We start from the raw sequence: 20,373 nt of genomic DNA, 5'->3' as shown, positions 1-20,373 counted from the left end.
CTATAACCAACAAGCATTAAGAATCTTAAATTTGTTTTCAAATCTGGAATTACCTCTTATAGCGCGGATAACCTCTTATGTGATTTGCAGCAGAAGTATGGGTCACCACGACCTTCATATTACCGTTCACGCTTCCGTTGTACTTAAGTTAATCAGAAAAGGAAACCACTAATCCATGAACTAGTGCTTATGGTTTTGTTCAGGCTGTCTTGGGTCATTGTCTCTTTACATTTACCCACAATGGCACTTTTCCTATGTTAATTTTCTATGTAGATGATGTTATCATTACATGTAATTCTGAATCTCCTACTACCCATATTAAAACTCATCTCCATGTTCTTTTTAGGCAAAAAAAAAACATCTTGAGGCCCCTGATCTTTCATTGTTTGGTGCATTAAGCCATTGATCTTTTATTTAGACACATTAAGCCCATGATCTTTCATCATTTGGTGCATTAAGCCCTTGATCTTTCATTTAGACACATTGAGCCCTTGGTCTTTCATATATGGGTGTATTAGGCCCTTCCGTAAATCAATTAATATATAGGTTTATTAAGGGCATGTTTGGTTAGGTTTATATAACTGCAGCGTTTCGCATTTTCTCTGGACACTGCAACATTTTGGAGCTTTTCACGAAAAGCTCTTTTCATGAACAGTTGTTTGTAGTTACTTGTTATTGATAAAATTACCCTTCTTATTTCTACAAAATGTGCTTCACTTTTAACATTATTTTTATTTTTAAAACATAATTATCAAAAAATAAGGTTTTATTGTGTTCAATAAATTTTTTATTTTTTATTTGAATTATTTTTATTAATTTGTATAATATATTTTTTATTTTAGAATTTGTTATTTTTAGAACATCATTTGTTGTCACACCAAATATGCCCTTAATAAACCTATATATTAATTGATTTATGGAAGAATTTAATACACCCATATATGAAAGATCAAGGGCTCAATGTGTCTAAATGAAAGATCGAAGGCTTAATGTACCAAATGGTGAAAGATCAGGGGCTCAATGTGTCTAAATAAAAGATCGAGGGCTTAATGCACCAAACAATGAAAGATCAAGAGCCTCAGGATGCTTTTTGCCCTCTTTCTACTATTAAAGATCTTAGACATGCTCAGTATTGAGATTTCCCAAGCCAGTGATGACATTTTTTTTTTATCTCAACGTATGTGGTTTATTTAATTCCTGATGCGGGTTTTGACAATGCCTTGTCTATTTCTTGTCCCATGTGTCTAAATATAAATTTAGATCCCTCTATTGGCACTATTTCTTCTACTCAAAATCTTTATCAACGATTTGTTGGGCGCCGCCTTTATCTAAATTTTACTCGATCGGACATCAGATTTGTTGTTCAACATCTTAATCAATTTATGCATAGTCTGGATTCCCATCATTTGGATGCTGTTTTTCATTTTATTCGATGTCTTAAGGGTACTTTACAATATGATTTATTTTTATAGTTTTGTCTAATTTTTGCCTTACCGAGTTTTGTGACACGGATTGGGATCGTTGCAAACAAACATGACATTCGATCAGTGGCTATTGTATTTTTTCAGGCGATTCCCTTATTTCTTGGAAAGCCAAGAAACAAACCACTGCTAGTCGTTGTTTTGCTGAAGCTGAATACCGTAATATGGCGAATACTAAATGTGAAGTTAAATAGATTTCTTATTTGCTTCAAGTCCTTCAAATTCCTCTTTGCTTACCTATTACATTTTTTTTACGTGATAGTGACAGTGACGGTGCTATTCATATCACCTCTAATCCAATCTTTCACGAACGCATAAAACACCTTGATATTGATTATCATAATGTTCGTGATCATATTTCCATGAGTTTTCTTTCCATTCCACAACACTTCAATTCACTGATATATTTAGCCATTATTTGCTGCTTATGTGAAACATTTTTCTATCCAAAACATTTTTTCTAACCTCCATCTTGAAGGGGTGTTAGATATTATTTATTATTATCATATTTATTAACTAGACTTTTACACACTTAATTACTCTCTCACCTTACAGCCGTAACCCTAGTAACGGTATTAGAGTTTTCTAGACTTTACTTTTTACTTGTATATATACAGTTTGTAACGATGGAGTATGTGGCGCTAGGGTAGAAGGCCTAGTAAGGAGCGGTCTTAAGTGATGACGATGGGGATAGAGATGAACTGAATCCCACACAGAAAATGAAGAGAGAAAGACTGGGGCTTATTAGTAAAATAAGAATCCAATACATATAGACGCGTTTTAAAGCCGTGAGGACCAATGGATTGGATTTAGATCAAAGCGGACAATATCTAAATGGTATTGAGTTAGGATGTTAGACAATTGCTTTCATAATTAATAGACTAAATAATTTATTAGTCCTCTACTTTTTACTAACACGCTGTTTAGTCCTCTATTTTAAAAAAATACATTATAAGGTCCCATCTTTTGCTAATATTAACCTTTTGATCATTTTGTCTATTTTTTTAGACTTTGAACCGTTATATTTAGCATAAAAAAACTGACGTCACATAATAGAGTAACATGATTATTTTGTATTGTACTATTGTTATACTAAAAGCTAAGATATATTCGTTTAAAAATCTAAAAATAATAGACCAAAGGACCAAAGAATTAATATTGGCAAAAAATAAAAACCTCATATTGTATTTTTCAAAATAGAAGAACTGTTACGTAAAAATAAAAGACTAATAAATTATTTATCCTAATTAATAACACACGAAGAGATATTTTACCATTTTCACTTTGTTGAATCTCTGATGATGATTTACTAAAATTTTCTTTTAGTAATAAATTATTGGGCAGTTATAATGATGGTTGGACCAACGAAGAACGGACATGGAGAAAAAGTTGATTGAAGGCTTAATTCATCCGGTGTACTTGTTCAAAAAGCTTGATTGATTCTTTAAACTTTTAAAATATTCCAATAGCCCTCTCAACTTATATAAAATATTCAGTTAGCCCCTTAAACTTGCATAAAATATAATCCGTTGATCACTCGGTCGTAAAAAGGTAAACTAAATGCAGAAGATGTATTCCACACATCTTAGAATGTTATTACATAATTCAAAAATAGATTAAAAATGAAGTTATTACTTGCTCAACTATACAACTTCTCTTTTCTAATCTAAGAACCATATACCCCGATTTTGATCGTTTTACTTTTTTTAAGACCCGTGGAATATATCTTCCGCATTTAATTTACTTTTTTGCGACCAAGTGATCAATTGATTACATTTTACGCAAGTTCAGGAAGCCAATCAAGCTTTTTGGACAAGTTCAGGGGCCAAATGATGTATTAAGCCTTGATTGAATTATTAGGGCATTCTAAATTTCTCCTATTTAAGCATTGGATGAATTGAAGTATGCAAAAATATTGTAATTGTTTGAGCAACTTCTACTTAAAATGGCAACAGAAATTGATCAGAAAGACCTTTTCCGAGCATTGCCAGGCTTCCCTCCGTCCGTCTGGGGTTCTTCTTTTGCTTCTTTACCCTCCCAAGATCAAGTAGGAAAATTCCCATCTTATCATATTTCTTACTTTTGCTTTATTTCTAACTAAATTTCAAATGGAATATGTGACAGATAATAATGAAAGCTTTTGATTAGATTTTCTTCACGTATTAGAGATAGAATGCAAATTCTATAAAATTTCATTTATGAACACCAAAATCAGTGGTGGTTCCAAGATTTTATATACGAGGGCTAAATTCAAGCCCCTTAGAGCTGAGAAATTATTATTTTTAGCTTTCAGCACCCTAAATAATCGTCATTTCGGTGTGTTGAATAATAAAAAAAATAATAGTGGCCAGCCTAAAAGAAATAGATGTATTTAATATTTTATAAATCCAACACTAATTTCTTAAAAATTATACAATTTTTATCTTTTTATTTTTAATTATAAATTTCTTATAATTTTCAGAAAGTATAATTTAATTTAAAATTAAATTTTTAATTATAAATTTCTTATAGTTTTCAGAAAGTATAATGTCTCTTAACCAACTCAGCCATTTTAAAATATTGTAATTATACTACAAAAAAAAAAAAAAGTCAAGATAAAGGTACCAGGGGCCGGAGTCCCCGAATCCTAGACTGGATCCGCCTGTGACCAAAATTATATCCAACTTTACAAATGATTTTTCATATAGTCATGTTGACTGGAATCTCACAATAATAATGATTATCAGGATGGATCACTGCGTACCTTCTAAAATAATTAATTAGGTCTCCATCCTAGACCTTGAGCTCAATTACTTCCCAAACTTTCTATAATCACAAATTTAGCCCCTAACATATGTTGAAACTGTCAATTGGATATATAAACTCAATACTTCCCTAACTTTCTATAATCACTTTGAAATAAAATTTTGTTTGATTATTTCATACTTTAAGTTTTGTTAATTAGATCAGTTTTTATAATATTTTCAATTTTGGGGTGAAGCTCTTAGCCTAGTGGTTGAGAGTTTGTCTATGCCTTGAGAGGTCATGGGTTCGAATCACATCCGGGTTTGGTGGAGATTTTTCTTTCTTCTTTAATGTAAGCGCATTGTGCGCAAATTTTAAAAAAAAATAATATTTTCAATTTTGCTTATTTGCTCGGTTTATTAATATATTATACCAATTTTTTTTATATTTATATATAATATTATTTTTGGTTAGATTTAACTGATTTTTGTTTACTAAACCTGAAAATATGAAAAATATTAATGAAAATCAAACTGAAAATATAAAATAATCAAATCCACAATCCAAATTGAAAATATCATAAACTACTAAAAAATGAAATAAAAATATAAATAGCCCAAACGATAGACAAAACTGAAAATATCATAATGTACTAATCATAACCGAGTTTAAATATTAAATAGTTGAACCAAAATTTTATTTCAGTTACGAGATCTATCCAATTGACGGTTTTAGCAGTCATTAGGGACCTAATTAATTAACTTTCAAAGTATAGTTGAGGATCTAATTGGTGATTTTAGAAAGTTCGTGAGCTAATTGATTTTTAAGATATTGATTAGGGACCTAATTGAAATTCAAACTTATAATTAATTACACTGTTAGCTTTTTTTACATATTTTTCCATTAAGCAACTCCTTTATTTTGTAATATATAAGATCCATGTGCACTAATGCCTTGGTTTAACTTTTATTGCGAAGTTTTAATATATAATACTCAAAATATTTTGGTAAAGATAAAAAAACGTTACAGTGCTTGACAAAATTAAATTTTCAAGATTTTGTGCATTAAGGATTAAGGATGTGTATTCACAATGCATTGGTTTCATTTGACTAGATGTGTAAATCTTGTTAATGAAGTTGATTTTTTTTTTTTTAAGAAGTGGATTTTTTTTTTCTTTTTTGTTATAGCAATTTGAAGCATATACTGAAGAGATGGAGATACTTAAAGTAAAAGTGAAGCATATGTTAATGCAATCTAAGACGAGTTTAACTACTAACATTGAGTTCATCAACTTGCTATGCCGGCTTGGCCTATCTTATCATTTTGAAAGTGAAATCGACGAGCAACTCAATCATATGTTCAATATATTTCCAAGTTTATATGAAGGAGAGAATTACGACCTCTACACATTAGGAGTTTTCTTTAGTACTTTCAGACAACATGGCTACAAAATGTCTTGTGGTAAGATTTTTATAAATATGTCTTGTATATATATCTAAGTTACAAATCGTATTTTTAGTTAATTGGAAGATAAATTTGAATTAATTTTCCTTTTGGTTGTAAATTTCAGATGTATTTAAAAAATTTAAAAAGAGTGATGGAGAGTTCGACAATAACATTACTAGTGATGTGAAAGGGCTTTTGAGTTTATATGAAGCAAGCTTTTGGCGTGTTCACGACGAAGACATATTAGATGAAGCCTTTGATTTTACTAAGAAACATCTTGATACTTTCATTCAGAAATCAAGCCCTAATCTTCAAAAACATATCAAAAAGTCTCTCTCGAGATCGTTCCACCATGGAATAGAAAGATTAGAAGCTCTGGAATATATATCATTTTATGAAGAACAAGAGTCCCGAAATGAAATTCTCCTCAAGTTTGCAAAGTTGGATTATAATCGATTACAATTATTATATAGGAAAGAGTTGGCATATCTCTCAAGGTAATTCATTAAATTCTTTGATTATATATACAAGAAGAGTAAAAAAATTAAATGGGTAAAATTATATTTTTTTTTGTAATTTCAGGTGGTGGAAAGAGTTAAATGTTGCTGATAAACTCCCCTATGCAAGAGATAGAATAGTAGAGGGATATTTCTGGATAGTTGGAACTCTATTTGAGCCTCCATATTCTTTTGCTCGGCTGATTGGGACAAAGTATTTAACACTTGTATCACTAATAGATGATACATACGACACATATGGAAAAATAGATGAACTCGAACCTTTTACCTATGCTCTTCTGAGGTTTGTTTCATATTTATTGCAACTATTTTTCCTATTTATTTAGATCTTAATCATTTATTTTACATATATTATGGAATCATTTTTTATATAAATGATTTATTATTTCATTGGCACTGATTATTAATTTGTTGGCCTACTCCATAAATAAATGACTAATTATATGATGATATTATTTCATAATTTGTTTATTTAGGTGTACAAAGGATGCCAGTGATGGATTACCAAATTATATGAAATATTTGTACAAACTTATCCAGGATGTTTTTGCTGAAACTGAAAATCATGAAAATGATGGAATCCGCTACCGAACCTCCTATTCCATGGAGAAGGTAAACTTCTTAGGGTGATTATTTTTCACAAAGCCATGGTTTTACTTTTTAGCTTGTTAGAAGATCAAATTACAATGCTAAAACTTAAATTACAAATTTATGGTTGTATTAGTAGTGTTTTTTGTTTTCTTTCTTTTTTAGAAATTACACCAATAGTGTTAAGGAACCAATTTATATAAAAAAAAAAGTTTAAGTGATGTAGAAAAAGATTGAGAGGAAGAAGTTGTTGAAGGTTTGACCTTAAACTAAGAAATAATATTTTCAAATTTAACTTCAAGGAGTTCAAAACCCTTAAAATGATAAAAGAGACGAACCATAGCTTCAAAGGAGCAATTTCAGAATTTGATAGATAAAAGATTTATTCACATTACATGAAACAGATAACTTATTTATACCAAACTAATCGTAAGAGTAATATCACATACTAAATATATAAAAATCTAAAATAAAAGAAATAAGGATAACGGGGCCAAATACGTAAAAGAAATATAACTTAAAGACCGAAGTGAATTAACTACCTCTTAAATAAGCCAAATACATGAAACGGAACCAAAATTCATGGCATCATCGACCTTGGCTGAGGGCAACGACCTCATTGGTTCTACCCAAAATGCTCCTCCACACACATTTTTCTCTGCAATGCTTCCCCAATGCATTCCAATCACCCTAACATCATCTAGCACCGTCCCGAGCACTTATATTGTCCCTTTGAGCATTATTTCTCCATGTTAATAAAATCATAATGATCTCCAATGGTCCCATGTTGCTTTGAGTTAAAACTCTTTGACCCGATTTCTCTCATCAATTACTCAATTTTGCATTTTTGGTCAACTTGATGTCTTCATCCTACACTCTTGAAAAGATATTGACCGTAAGCCTTTTTTTAGTGTGGAAGAAGATGTCGATCTTGAGTAGACTCAAAAGCTTTCACAGAGCGCTGGAGTGTTGTTGTTCCTAACGAATTCAAAGTGGTACATGATATGCATTCGGGCTCAACTTCTTCATCTCGACATTCTTCTTCCACTCTATGACAAAATCAAATGGAATGTCTTAACGAAGCTCGTCCACCCATTCATTGGAAATCCCATGAAAACTCTTTGAAACCCCTATATAGCTTTGAGCAAACAAACTTTGGGCATTCCTTCCCTCCACTTTATTAACCCGGATACTATTCACAACCTTCTTCCACTCTTAGCCTACATTAAATGGAATTTCTCAAAGAAACTTGTCAACCCACTTAGTTGCGATCCCATGAACATTCTTAGAAGCTCCTTTATTATTTTGAGTTCACAATTGTGAGAATTTTCTATTCTTCTATTTTCTAACCCGAACATTATTCCACAAGTCTTGGGTTGATATATCATATTCTCCTTATCCCTCCTAGATACCATCCACCTTCACCACATCATGAACTTCACTTTCAAGCTTGCTCTTCTACTTCTCAACTTCATTTTTCTCTTTGGATCTCACTACATCGTGAGGAAGACTAGGTAAATGATCTCTTGGATCCAAGTAAATATGATGCGGTATCTTCCCCAAAGGTAGAAGTTCTTGAGGTTGCTATTTAAAGGAAACATCATTTCCATCTTCGGGCATTGGCTCTACTTCCATTTGGTTAGTTCCGTTGTTATAGGAATTTGTTGATTCCCCATGCATCCAGTCAAAATTGATTCCTGAGTTGGACAAGCAATCAAAGTGGTCTTTCAAAAGATACTAATTAAAACACTAAAACAACATAAATGAATTAACCTTATTGATATTAATATTAAACATAATGTATTAATTTAATTGCTATAAGAAATCACTTGTTTGACACTTTTATTTATTGTTACAGCTCATAGTTTAGTTGATTGGTCTCCTGTTTCATGTATTACACATATAATTTTTCATTTTACCATCTTGTTAATTAGTTCCAAGAACTGGCGAGAAGCTATTTTGTTGAGGCACAATGGTTGAATGAAGATGAATATGTTCCCCCGTTTGATGAGTACATTAAAAATGGATTAGTCACAAGCGCTAATGACGCAATTTCTTCAGCAGTTATGATTGGAATAGAAGAAATAGGGATTAAGGATTATGAATGGATGAAAAGTAACCCAAAAATAATTGAAGCTCCTAAATTTCTTGGTCGTATGATAAATGACACAAAGGCTCATGAGGTATGTATAATATTAATTAATTAGTACACATTAGCAAGTTGAGGGAATATTACTAGTAAAATATTATAATTCTTGCATGTTTATATATATATATAGGTGGAGTACAATAGGAGAGATTGTCCTATAGGATTGAAAAGTTACATGAATGAATATGGACTCTCAAAAGATGAAGCAATTGAAGGGATTCAAAAAATGTGTATGAATTCATGGAAAGACATCAATGAAGCTTACATGAAGCCAAGTGCTGGATCAAGGATTATAATTAAGCATTTTCTCAACCATGCTCGAGTAGTCGATTTTATATACACATCGTGTGATATATATACATACTCATCATATTTGAAGGATATTATTGAGTCATTATTCATTCACCAACTCCCTTTGTAATGTATTGCATATATATTTGCCAAATCTATTATCATTTGTCATTATTTTGTGTTAAGAGTGATCTACTTACGAATAATGTTATGAGTGTGTATTAGTTTGTCAGGCTCTCATATTCCTATTATATACTTGATGCATAAATAAGAAATGTTTTTCTTGTACAAGCGATTCTTCCTGTAATGATATTAGTGTGATAAGGATAATGCGTAGTTCACATTTAGAAAGAAATCTAAAAAGAATGAAATAATATGAATGAGGAAAAACAACTCTTTTTTATTGAATAAGAACAGATTATAACTTTGTTACTTATATACCTACATGGTGTAATGACTAACAACTTTTATGAAAGAGAAAGAAAGTATATCTAATAGATTATGAAAGAGAAATGACAAAAATGAAAAGGTGAAAGTATAATGTGTGCATACAAAAATCGTGATCCTCTCCTTGTGTGTGATTAGTTAGCGATGAAAAAAATATTATGCTGATTTGAATGAGAATGGAATGATGAAAGTTTAATGAATTTGGTGATTTTAGAAAGTTTGTGACATAATTAATTTTTAAGGTATTAATTAGGGGCCTAATTGAAATTTAAGCCAATAATTCATTATACTATTGGCTTTTAGATTTTTTTCCATTAACCAACTCCTTTATTTTGTAAAATAACACTTGTCGTACTCTATGAAATACCTAATTTAACTTTTATTACAAAGTTTTAATATATACTCCCTCCGGTTTTTATTATATGTTATTTTAGGTTTTTTATTTTGTTCTTTTTTTTTATATGTCCTTTTGTATTACAAATACACGTCTAGTAATATTTTCTCAACTTTTTCCTTGTTAATGGTAGGCGAGAGAAGTTTAGTATTAATGCAAATAATCCTAATAGAGCCATTAAGTTAAGAAAAGAAATAATTTTTGCATAGAAAATAGAAATTTAGGGGAGAGATATTAAATGTAAATTAGTCATTTTAATAGTTTAATTAATGTTGCATTAGAAATTTTAATTTTTCAAGATTTTCTGCATTAAGAATATGTATTCACAATGCATTGGTTTCATTTGACTAGATAAGTAAATCTTTTCAATGAAGTTGATTTTTTTATATAGCAATTTGAAGCATACATGGAAGAGGTGGAGATACTTAAAGTAAAAGTGAAGCACATGTTAATGCAATCTAAGGCGAGTTTAACTGATAAGTGCAATTTATACCTGAATAATTAAGGGATTTCCACTCATTTAAGAACCTAAAAGAGCCATACTTTATCCATATTTCTTATAAATTGCCTTATCTATGTAGGTTGTACTCAAATGTGTCAGCTGCTCTCCTTTGGAGTCAAGAACAGTCAAAACACACACACAGAGAATGAGAGGGGGGGAGAGAGAGAGGAGGTCACATGATGAAAGAGCATGGGGAGAAGAATCCTCCTTTTCAAGAATGAATGTAAAAGTTAAAAAATTGGGTTATCACATGTTGTCCATTTGTGGCACATGAAAAGTTGAACATTTGTTATTTAGTGAGCAAGTTGTTTGACAACTTGTGCTTTTGTCTGCATGTGGGTAGACTGTTTTATTTTATTAGGTAGACTATTCTCCAGCTGTTGAGTTTTAGGTATTTATTATGCTTATTTTATTGTTTTCTGCATGTTATTTATAGCACATTGAGATGATGCTAATAGAGGAATCAAATTATTTGTTCCTTAAATCTGAATCCTTTTAGATTCAAGAGGTTCTATCTATAAAAAATTATCATTTTCCAAGTGTTCTTCTTTATTTCCTATTTAGTTCAAATATGAGCATGAGTGAGTAGTCACTCTACGGCTAAAGCTAGCCTTAGACTGATCAATGTAAGTAATTTCTTCCTTAATGTCAATGAAAACATAGTTGGATGATTGTTAAATAGGTTTGTAATTCATTATAGATTGATGACTGGTGATGAAATCTTAATCGGCGCCCTTCCCTGTGAAACGCCGTTGGGATCGGCGGGAGACACTCCGATGCTAAAGTCAGTAACTTGAATGAGAATAAACTGTAAGCACGAAATAGGGTTTTTGGAAAGTGTGTACTGGAGGAAAATAGGCAAACGTTTGGCAGCGGAAATATAAAAATTTTAACCTTTTTCCATTAACCCAAGATCCGTTAATCGTTATTTCATATAAAGAGGGATAGAAGGAAATACCTTTTGATGTTCTATCTACCGTTGCAATCGAAGTGCCCACAACTCTTACTTCGAGTTCCCGAGCACAAGACAAAAACACAATTCAAAACCAAGTTAGAATTCAACCGTATGAAAAGCAATCAAGAATAGATTGCCTCTAATTAATCAACACAAGATCAAGGAATAGAGAAAGAGATTGATAATCAATTGAAACGGAAGGAAGCGGTGAATAATCTCATCCTCAACAAGGGGGTCGAAATTCTTCTCTTCGGTAGACACTATGTTGGCATATATACTCTCTTGTATCTAAACCCTAGTTAGATAGAATTAGGTTATTGAATAAGAATTTAATTCGGAATATAATTCTTATTTATTATCTATAATTATATCTAAATATAAAGATAATAATAATAACGTTTTAGGAGAATAATGGGAGCAATTTAATCTCATTAAACCTCCTAACTTATTTATCCTTTAATTAATTTAATTCACAATCATAATCTAATTAGGATTGCTTAAAATCAAATTAATTTCTTTATGTAATTTATACATAAAAATCGCCCCCCTTGCTTATTGGGCCTTAGTGGACTCAGTTGGGCTTCCATCAATTAATTAACATCTGTTTCTCTTTTGGGCTCCAAGTCCTATGTGTGACCCATTAGGTTCTTATTGCTTTTAGCCGTATGCAACTATTAAATTAATTTTCTCAGAATTATATTTGATCTTTGCATAACGGAATGAGTACGCGAAATGTGATTAGCAAATCCGAAACATTCCCCCAGAGCTATAAGAAGACAGGTTGATTCTGTCGTTGACCTTTCCGTATTAGTTACAGTATAATTCGATCCTTTATCAACTACATCCTTGAACTGAATCTTATGACTATGGATAATGTCAAGTCACATATAGCGAGACGTTCGTTTTACTTGTACAGGCCGAGTCAACTCCAATTAGATAGGTTAAGTGAAATCTGTATTTCAAGTCTTAAGCTATCACCTTGTAAGGATTTAGAGTCAAGTCTTCCACAAGCGATCCTTGGACGTATCTCCCATTTATCGGGAGTGACAAATGCTTAATCCAATGTATAACTATCCTGCAATTACTTCATGTGATACCCAACGTCTGCTGTTCACACCCCAGAGTCATCTCTGTTAAGGATCGTGTTACAACAGGATCAAAACGTCACATTCCATAATCCAGAATCACTAATTAACATTCCTTTGAGTCTGAAGATTACTTATACCTATTAATACCAATGAGATGAACAGGTGAAAAGGATAAATCTACCCATCTTGTTATCTCAAGTCGCGTCCCTAATCCTAATGAACTCACTTTCATTGGATCCATGTAACTGTCCAGATATCTGCATATCTGAAGCTTGTGAGATCAGCTTTCTGTCTCGACAGAAGACATTGTTACATGCAAGTCTCAACAGTGATATGTCAATCCTATTTCTAAACATATTACTTGACTTAGGGTAGTTTTAAGTTTATTAGTTTATTATAAAGTTTCGTCTCACTTCATGCTTGTATGAACACTTTATAATCACTTTAAACAAACTTAGGGATTTTCTTTTATTAGACTTATTTAGTTCTTAAAAGAGGTTGCCTTTATATAGTTATGAAACCATATCTTATTAAAATAAATGATGCAAAGAACACTTCATTTACATTAAGTTTATATCCTAGAACAATTGTCTATAGGACACTAAACCCCTACATACTCCCACTTGGACTAAAGCCAATTGTTTCTACAACTTATCCCAGTAGAGCTTAGATGACGATCATGTACTTTCTGGGCTAAGGGCTTTGTCAACGGATCTGCAACATTGTCCTCAGTAGGTACTCTTTCTATTCTCACATCTCCTCTTGCCACAATCTCTTTTACAATGTGGTATCGCTTCAGGTAATGCTTGGATGCATTATGAGACCATGGTTCCTTTGCTTGTGCAATGGCTCCATTGTTATCATAGTACAGTGTAATGGGATTTACAATGTCAGGCACCACACCAAGTTCAGTAATGAACTTCTTAATCCAAACTGATTCCTTTGCTGCTTCCGCAGCAGCGATGTACTCTGACTCGGTCGTAGAGAAAGATACGCTTCCCTACTTGGAACTCTTCCAACTGACCGCGCCCCCATTCAAGATAAACAGGTATCCTGATTGGGATCTAAAATCGTTCTCATCTGTGAGATGACTGGCGTCTGAAAATCCTTCTATTTTCAAATCCCCTTCTCCATACACTAGGAACATGTCTTTAGTCCTTCTCAAGTACTTAATAATGTTCTTGATGGCATTCCAATGCTCGTCTCCCGGATTACCTTGATAACGACTCGTTATACTTAACGCGAATGCTACGTCAGGTCTAGTGCATAGTGAAGGAAAATAGACTAATGTATAGCAGCGGAAATATAAAAATTTTAACCTATTTCCATTAACCCAAGATCCGCTAATCGTTATTTCATATAAAGAGGGATAAAAGAAATACCTTTTAGAAGTTCTATCTACCGTTGCAAACGAAGTGCCCACAACTCATACTTCGAGTTCCCGAGCACAAAACAAAACAATTGAAAGATCAAGTTAGAATCAACCGTTTATAACAACCAAAGTAGATTGTCTCTAATTAATCAACACAAGATCAAGGATAAAGAGAAAGAGATGAAAATCAATTGAACGGAAGGAAGCGGTAGATAATCTCATCCTCGAACAGGGGGTCGAAATTCTCTCTTTTGGTTTGCTTGGGGTGTTTCGAAAATCACACTAGGGGGGGTATTTATAATCTCTTGTATCCAATCCCTAGTTAGATAGAATTAGGTTACTGAATAAGAATTTAATTCGGAATAGAATTCTTAATTATTATCTATTAATATATCTAAATATATATATATATATATATATATATATATATATATATAATAACCTTATTGGATAATAATAGGAGTAATTTTAATCTCATTAAAACTCCTAATTTAATTATTCTTTTATTAATTTAATACATAATCCTAATCTAATTAGGTTTGATAAAATCAAATTAATTATTTATGTATTAATACATAAATTTCGCCCCCCCCCCCCTTTAGTTACTGGGCCCTATTGGGCCCAGTTGGGCTTCCATCAATTAATTAACATCTGTTTCTCTTTTGGGTTCCAAGTCTTATGTGTGACCCATTAGGTTCTTATTGCTTCTGGCCGTATGCAACTATTAAATTAATTTTCACAGAATTATATTTAATCTTTGCATAACGGAATGAGTACGCAAAATGTGATTGGCAAATCCAGAAACATTCTCCCAGAGCTATAAGAAGACAGGTTGATTCTGTCATTGACCTTTCCGTATTAGTTACAGTATAATTCGATCCTTTATCAACTACATCCTTGAACTGAATCTTATGACTATGGATACTGTCAAGTCACATGTAGCGAGACGTTCGTTTTACTTGTATAGGTCGAGTCAACTCCAATTAGATAGGTTAAGAGAAATCTGCATTTCAATCTTAAGCTATCACATTGCAAGGATTTAGAGTCAAGTCTTCCACAAGCGATCCATGGACATATCTCCCATTTATCGGGAGTGATAAATGCTCAATCCAATGTATAACTATCCTGCAATTACTTCTTGTGATACCCAACGTCTGATGTTCACACCCCAAAGTCATCTCTATTAAGGATCGTGTTACAACAGGATCAAAGCGTCACATTCCGTAATCCAGAGTTACTAATTAACATTCCTTTGAGTCTAAGGATTACTTATACCTATTAATGCCAATGAGATGAACAGGTGATAAGGATGAATCTACCCATCCTGTTATCTCAAGTCGGGTCCCCAATCCTAATGAACTTCTTTTCATTGGATCCATGTAACTGTCCAGATATCTATATATATGAAGCTTGTGAGATCAGCTTTCTGTCGGGACAGAAGACATTGTTACATGCAAGTCTCAACAGTGATATGTCAATCCTGAACATATTACTTGACTTGGGGTGGTTTTAAGTTTATTAGTTTATTATAAAGTTTCGTCTCACTTTATGCTTGTATGAACACTTTATAATCACTTTAAACAAACTTACGGATTTCCTTTTATTAGACTTTATTTAGTTCTTAAAAGGGATTGCCTTTATATAGTTATGAAAACATATCTCATTAAAACAAACGATATAAAGAACACTTCATTTATATTAAGTTTGTATCCTAGAACAATTGTCTATAGGACACTAAACCCCAACACATAGCATAGCATACATAATCAAACCGATTGCGCTGGCGTACGGATTATAGCCATACGTTTCTTATCATCTTCGGTTTTAGGACATTGATGATTGCTTAACTTTGCTCCATGTACGATGGGTAAGTTACCTCGTTTCGATTCAAGCATGCTAAACCGCTTTAGCACCTTTTCAATGTATGTAGCCTGTGAAAAACCAAGCAGTCTTCTTGATCTATCTCTGTAGATCTTTATACCAAGTATATAAGCTGCTTCACCAAGGTCTTTCATGGAGAAGTTACCTGATAACCATACTTTCACCGACTGTAGTAGAGCTATATCATTTCCCATTAATAATATATCGTCCACATATAATATTAGAAATGCAACTGAGCTCCCACTTGCTTTCTTGTAAATGCAAGCTTCTTCGCAATTTTGTTCGAAACCAAATTGTTTTATGGTTTCGTCAGAACGCTTGTTCCAGCTTCTAGATGCTTGCTTGAGTCCATAAATGGATCTCTGTAGTTTGCAAACCTTGTTTGCATCCTTTGATATGAAACCTTCAAGTTGCATCATATATACATCCTTAAGCAGGTTTCCATTTAGGAAAGCTGTTTTCACATCCATTTGCCAAATCTAGTAATCGTAGTGAGCGGCAATAGCGAGCATTATTCTGATTGATTTGGATATAGCCACAGGAAAGAAAGTTTCGTCATAATCAATTCCTTGTTTCTGACGATATCCTTTCGCTACTAACCTAGCTTTGTAGGTGCTAACCTTTCCATCCATGTCAGTCTTCTTTTTGAAGATCCACCTGCACCCAATGGGTTTTATCCCTTCGAGTGGATCAACCAAAGTCCACACTTGGTTGGTGTACATGGAATCCATTTCAGAATCCATGGCCTCGAGCCATGCTTTAGAATCTGGACTGGTAAGAGCCTCTTCGTAGTTCTCGGGTTCGTCGTCTAACACGGGAACCTCATCATCATCTCCCACTAGAAAACCATATCTAATTGGGAGTTCACAAACTCTTTGTGATCTACGAATGGGTGGCACTTGAGTCTCATCCAATGGGACTGCTTCGGGTTCCTCAAGCGCCTCTGTTGTTTCAGTCGGTGTTTCTTGTTCTTGAACTTCATCAAGTTCAATCATGCTTCCCTTTTCTGTTTCTTCGAGAAACTCTTTCTCCAAGAAGGTTGCGTGCTTGGATACTATTACTTTCTGATCATCTGGATGATAGAAGTAATACCCTACAGTTTCCTTAGGATATCCATTGAAGAAACATTTATCAGATTTAGAATCTAGTTTGTCTGATGCTACGCGTTTGACAAATGCTGAACAACCCCATACTCTCCTGAATGAGAATGTGGGTTTCCTACCAACAAACAATTCATATGGTGTGGCACTAGCGGATTTAGTTAGTACTCGATTTAGGGTGAAGAGGGCAGTTTCTCAGGCATATCCCCATAATGTCTTTGGAAGTAATGCTATGCTCATCATAAATCGTACCATATCTAGTAAGGTACAGTTCCTCCTTTCGGATACACCATTGTGTTGTGGTGTATAGGGAGGTGTCCATTGTGAGCATATCCCACATCTAGATAGATAATTCAGAAAATCATCTGAAAGATATTCTCCACCTCGATCGGATCGAAGTATCTTTATTTTCTTTCCTAATTGATTTTCTACTTCATTCTTGAAGCATTTGAATTTCTCAAAAGCTTCGGACTTGTGCTTCATCAAGTAAACATAACCATATCTGGTATGGTCGTCTATGAAGCTTATAAAGTATCTGAATCCTCCTTTTGCTTGGACCGACATAGGACCGTATACATCTGAATGTATTAATCCTAGAGTGTCTGATACATGCTCACCTTTATTGCTAAAGGGTGTCTTTATCATTTTACCTTTTAAACATGCTTCGCATGTTTCCAATGATTCAGAATCAATTGAATCTATAAGCCCATCTTGATGTAGCTTAAGCATGCGGCTTTTGTTTATATGGCCTAAACGACAATGCCATAAGTAAGTCGAATTATCTAGCTTATGTCTTTTGGTATCAATTGCGAATACAGAAATTTTGTCATCTAGCACATAAATCCCATTTTGTGATATTCCTGAAAAATAGAAAATCCCATCTCTATAAAACTCGCAACGTTTGTCTTTTATTGAAATATGAAAACCGTCGTCAACAAGACGGCTAATAGAAATAATGTTTTTGGACATTTCTGGAACATACAAACAGTTCCCTAATTCTATTACAAGCCCAGAGGGCAAACTTAAAACATAATCTCCAACAGCGAGGGCGGCAACTCTTGCTCCATTTCCTACTCGCAAGTTTATGCTTCCTTTCTTCAATTCCTTAGTCCGATTTAGTTCCTGCATATTTGTACAAATATGAGATCCACATCCGGTATCAAGTACCCAAGATTCAGACTGTGAAATTGTATTTATTTTAATATAAAACATACCAGACGTTGAAGCACCGTCTTTTCCCTTCTTGAGGGAGGCTAGGTACTCCTTGCAGTTCCTCCTCCAATGCCCGTCTTTACCATAGAAGTGGCACTCTCCTTTGGGCTTCTTCACTTCCTTTCCCTTTGCTCTAGTGGGCATGGCCCTCTTGCTTTTCTTGGGATGTTTAGGATTGGGAAAATTCCCTTTCCTCTTCTTTGATCCCTCTATGACAAGAGCCGGTATTGCCTTGTCTTTCTTCATATTGGGCTCAACTGTCTTGAGCATGTTTGCAAGCTCTTCAAGAGAGGTTTGCAAGTCATTCATCTGGTAGTTCATAATGAACTGTGAATAACTCTTTGGGAGGGATTGAAGAATTAAGTCTATGCTTAGTTCGTTATCCATCGCGAATCCAATACTAGAAAGCTTGGTAATATAGCCAATCATCTTGACACAATGTGTCATTACAGATGTGCCCTCTTGCATCCTTCAACGATATAGCAATTTTGATATCTCGTAGCGTTCGCACCGAGTTTGTTTCCCAAACAACTCTTTTAGGTGCACGATGATGGAATAGGCATCCATTTCCTCATGTTGTCTCTGCAATTCCGTTGTCATCGATGCAAGTATGATGCATCCCGCATGATCGTCATCAGCCTTATTCTTCTGGTAAGCATCGATCTCTTCGATGGGAGCATCATCAGCTGGGATAGGGGGTATCGATGTATCAAGTACATACCCTATCTTATCGAACTTCAAAACGATTTTGAGGTTACGAAACCAGTCGGTGAAGTTTGAACCGTTCAACTTGTTATCGGTAAGTATATTTTGCAGATTGGTTTTAGTCATGATTTTAGAAGTGTTTTAATTTAACCTGAGATTGAGAAAGAGTAAACGTATGTTATTCATTTTCTTTAAAGTACATCAATCTAAAATTATAGGTCTTTTTAGTTCATTTTAAATTGCTCCCACTATTTTGCCAAATTAAAGCCCTCCATATTAATTCGAAGAATTTCACAAATCCTTTAGTGAGCTAGGATCCTAACTCCTGAGATTTCACCTTGAGTTTGCTCAACAAGCTAGTCTCATTTGTTAGGTAGATTAATGTAATCAATCACATCTTTAATGTGATTCCTAGGTTATTGGGTTACTAACCACATTAGTAACTAATATGCTATTCATATTAATCCTAACCATATTGCCCATTAGTTTATGATAACATGAGTTTGCTCATCCAATTACCATAATCTAATTTAAGTATTACCCCATATTCATGAAAGAACGATTTTCGATAATTCAGGTGTTACCATAAGACCCCGAGCTTGAGTTTGCTCAACAACCCAAAGGCCCCCATTACTGCCGGCTGAATTATAATATTAGGGAGGGGCAACCGATTTTAATAACTTGCTTATTTACTTAACTTTTAATTAGTGAAAGATTTTTATTTTAAGTCTCATAATCTAACTTAGTCTTGATTTGCTTTAGCATACATCAGACACATACATTGGTGTTATGGACATATTATCTAAATTATTCCGTCGAGCCAGAGACGGAATAAAAGGCCAAACCTAGGGAAATACTAACTATTACATATTTCTCTTTAGGCCCTCCGTCTTCTCCATGGCGCCTTGAAATTACATATTAATTTCTATACTACTAAAGAAAACTTCAATTAACTTGAAGGGAATTAGATGAGAGGAGAAATTACAATAGATAGTAGAAAGGCAGGACTCGCATGCCCTATTTCAAGAAATACCAAAAGACTAAATAGAGGGTCCAATCCATAACTCCAAACATACATAGACTCAATTAAATAAATTTAATTGGTTGATTACATAAAATACTTATGTAATATTTAGGTTAATCACATTAACTCATCAAATTAACTTTCATCCAATTTTAATTCTAACAGTTTCGTATCTTCTATATTAACCTTTTAGATTAATACAACTATACAAAACTTTATTTATGCATGTCCCAATTATTTCGATTTCAATTCATTTAATACTTTTGATTTACAAATAGGTAAAACAAACTTTTAAATATATTCTTTTATTCGATAAGCAAAACAGAAAACTATTAATTTCTGAAACATATATATAAATATATTTAAAAACCATATTTTAAAACAGTTTTAAAATATACATGTTCCGGGCCGGACCCCAAACACGTGGCTGCTACCGTTCGGCATCAGCCACGCGTCTGGTCCGCCGCTGCCTCGCGGCAGCAGCGGCCAGACGTCA

General features: G+C 33.3%; 1 protein-coding gene across 1 annotated transcript; it reads left to right on the top strand.

Moving 5' to 3' along the window:
- The first annotated feature begins 3,383 nt into the window (after positions 1-3,383).
- Positions 3,384-9,488, top strand: LOC136201186 (probable terpene synthase 6). Its single transcript, XM_065991777.1, has 7 exons — positions 3,384-3,528; positions 5,393-5,666; positions 5,776-6,148; positions 6,234-6,452; positions 6,646-6,781; positions 8,692-8,940; positions 9,037-9,488. The coding sequence occupies exons 1-7, from the start codon at positions 3,427-3,429 to the stop codon at positions 9,325-9,327; spliced, it is 1,644 nt and encodes a 547-aa protein (XP_065847849.1). The 5' UTR covers positions 3,384-3,426; the 3' UTR covers positions 9,328-9,488.
- Positions 9,489-20,373: the final 10,885 nt, after the last annotated feature.

Source organism: Euphorbia lathyris, chromosome 7, assembly GCF_963576675.1.
Source record: "Euphorbia lathyris chromosome 7, ddEupLath1.1, whole genome shotgun sequence".
Classification (NCBI taxonomy): Eukaryota; Viridiplantae; Streptophyta; class Magnoliopsida; order Malpighiales; family Euphorbiaceae; genus Euphorbia; species Euphorbia lathyris.
This window is presented reverse-complemented; position numbering and strand designations above follow the sequence as displayed.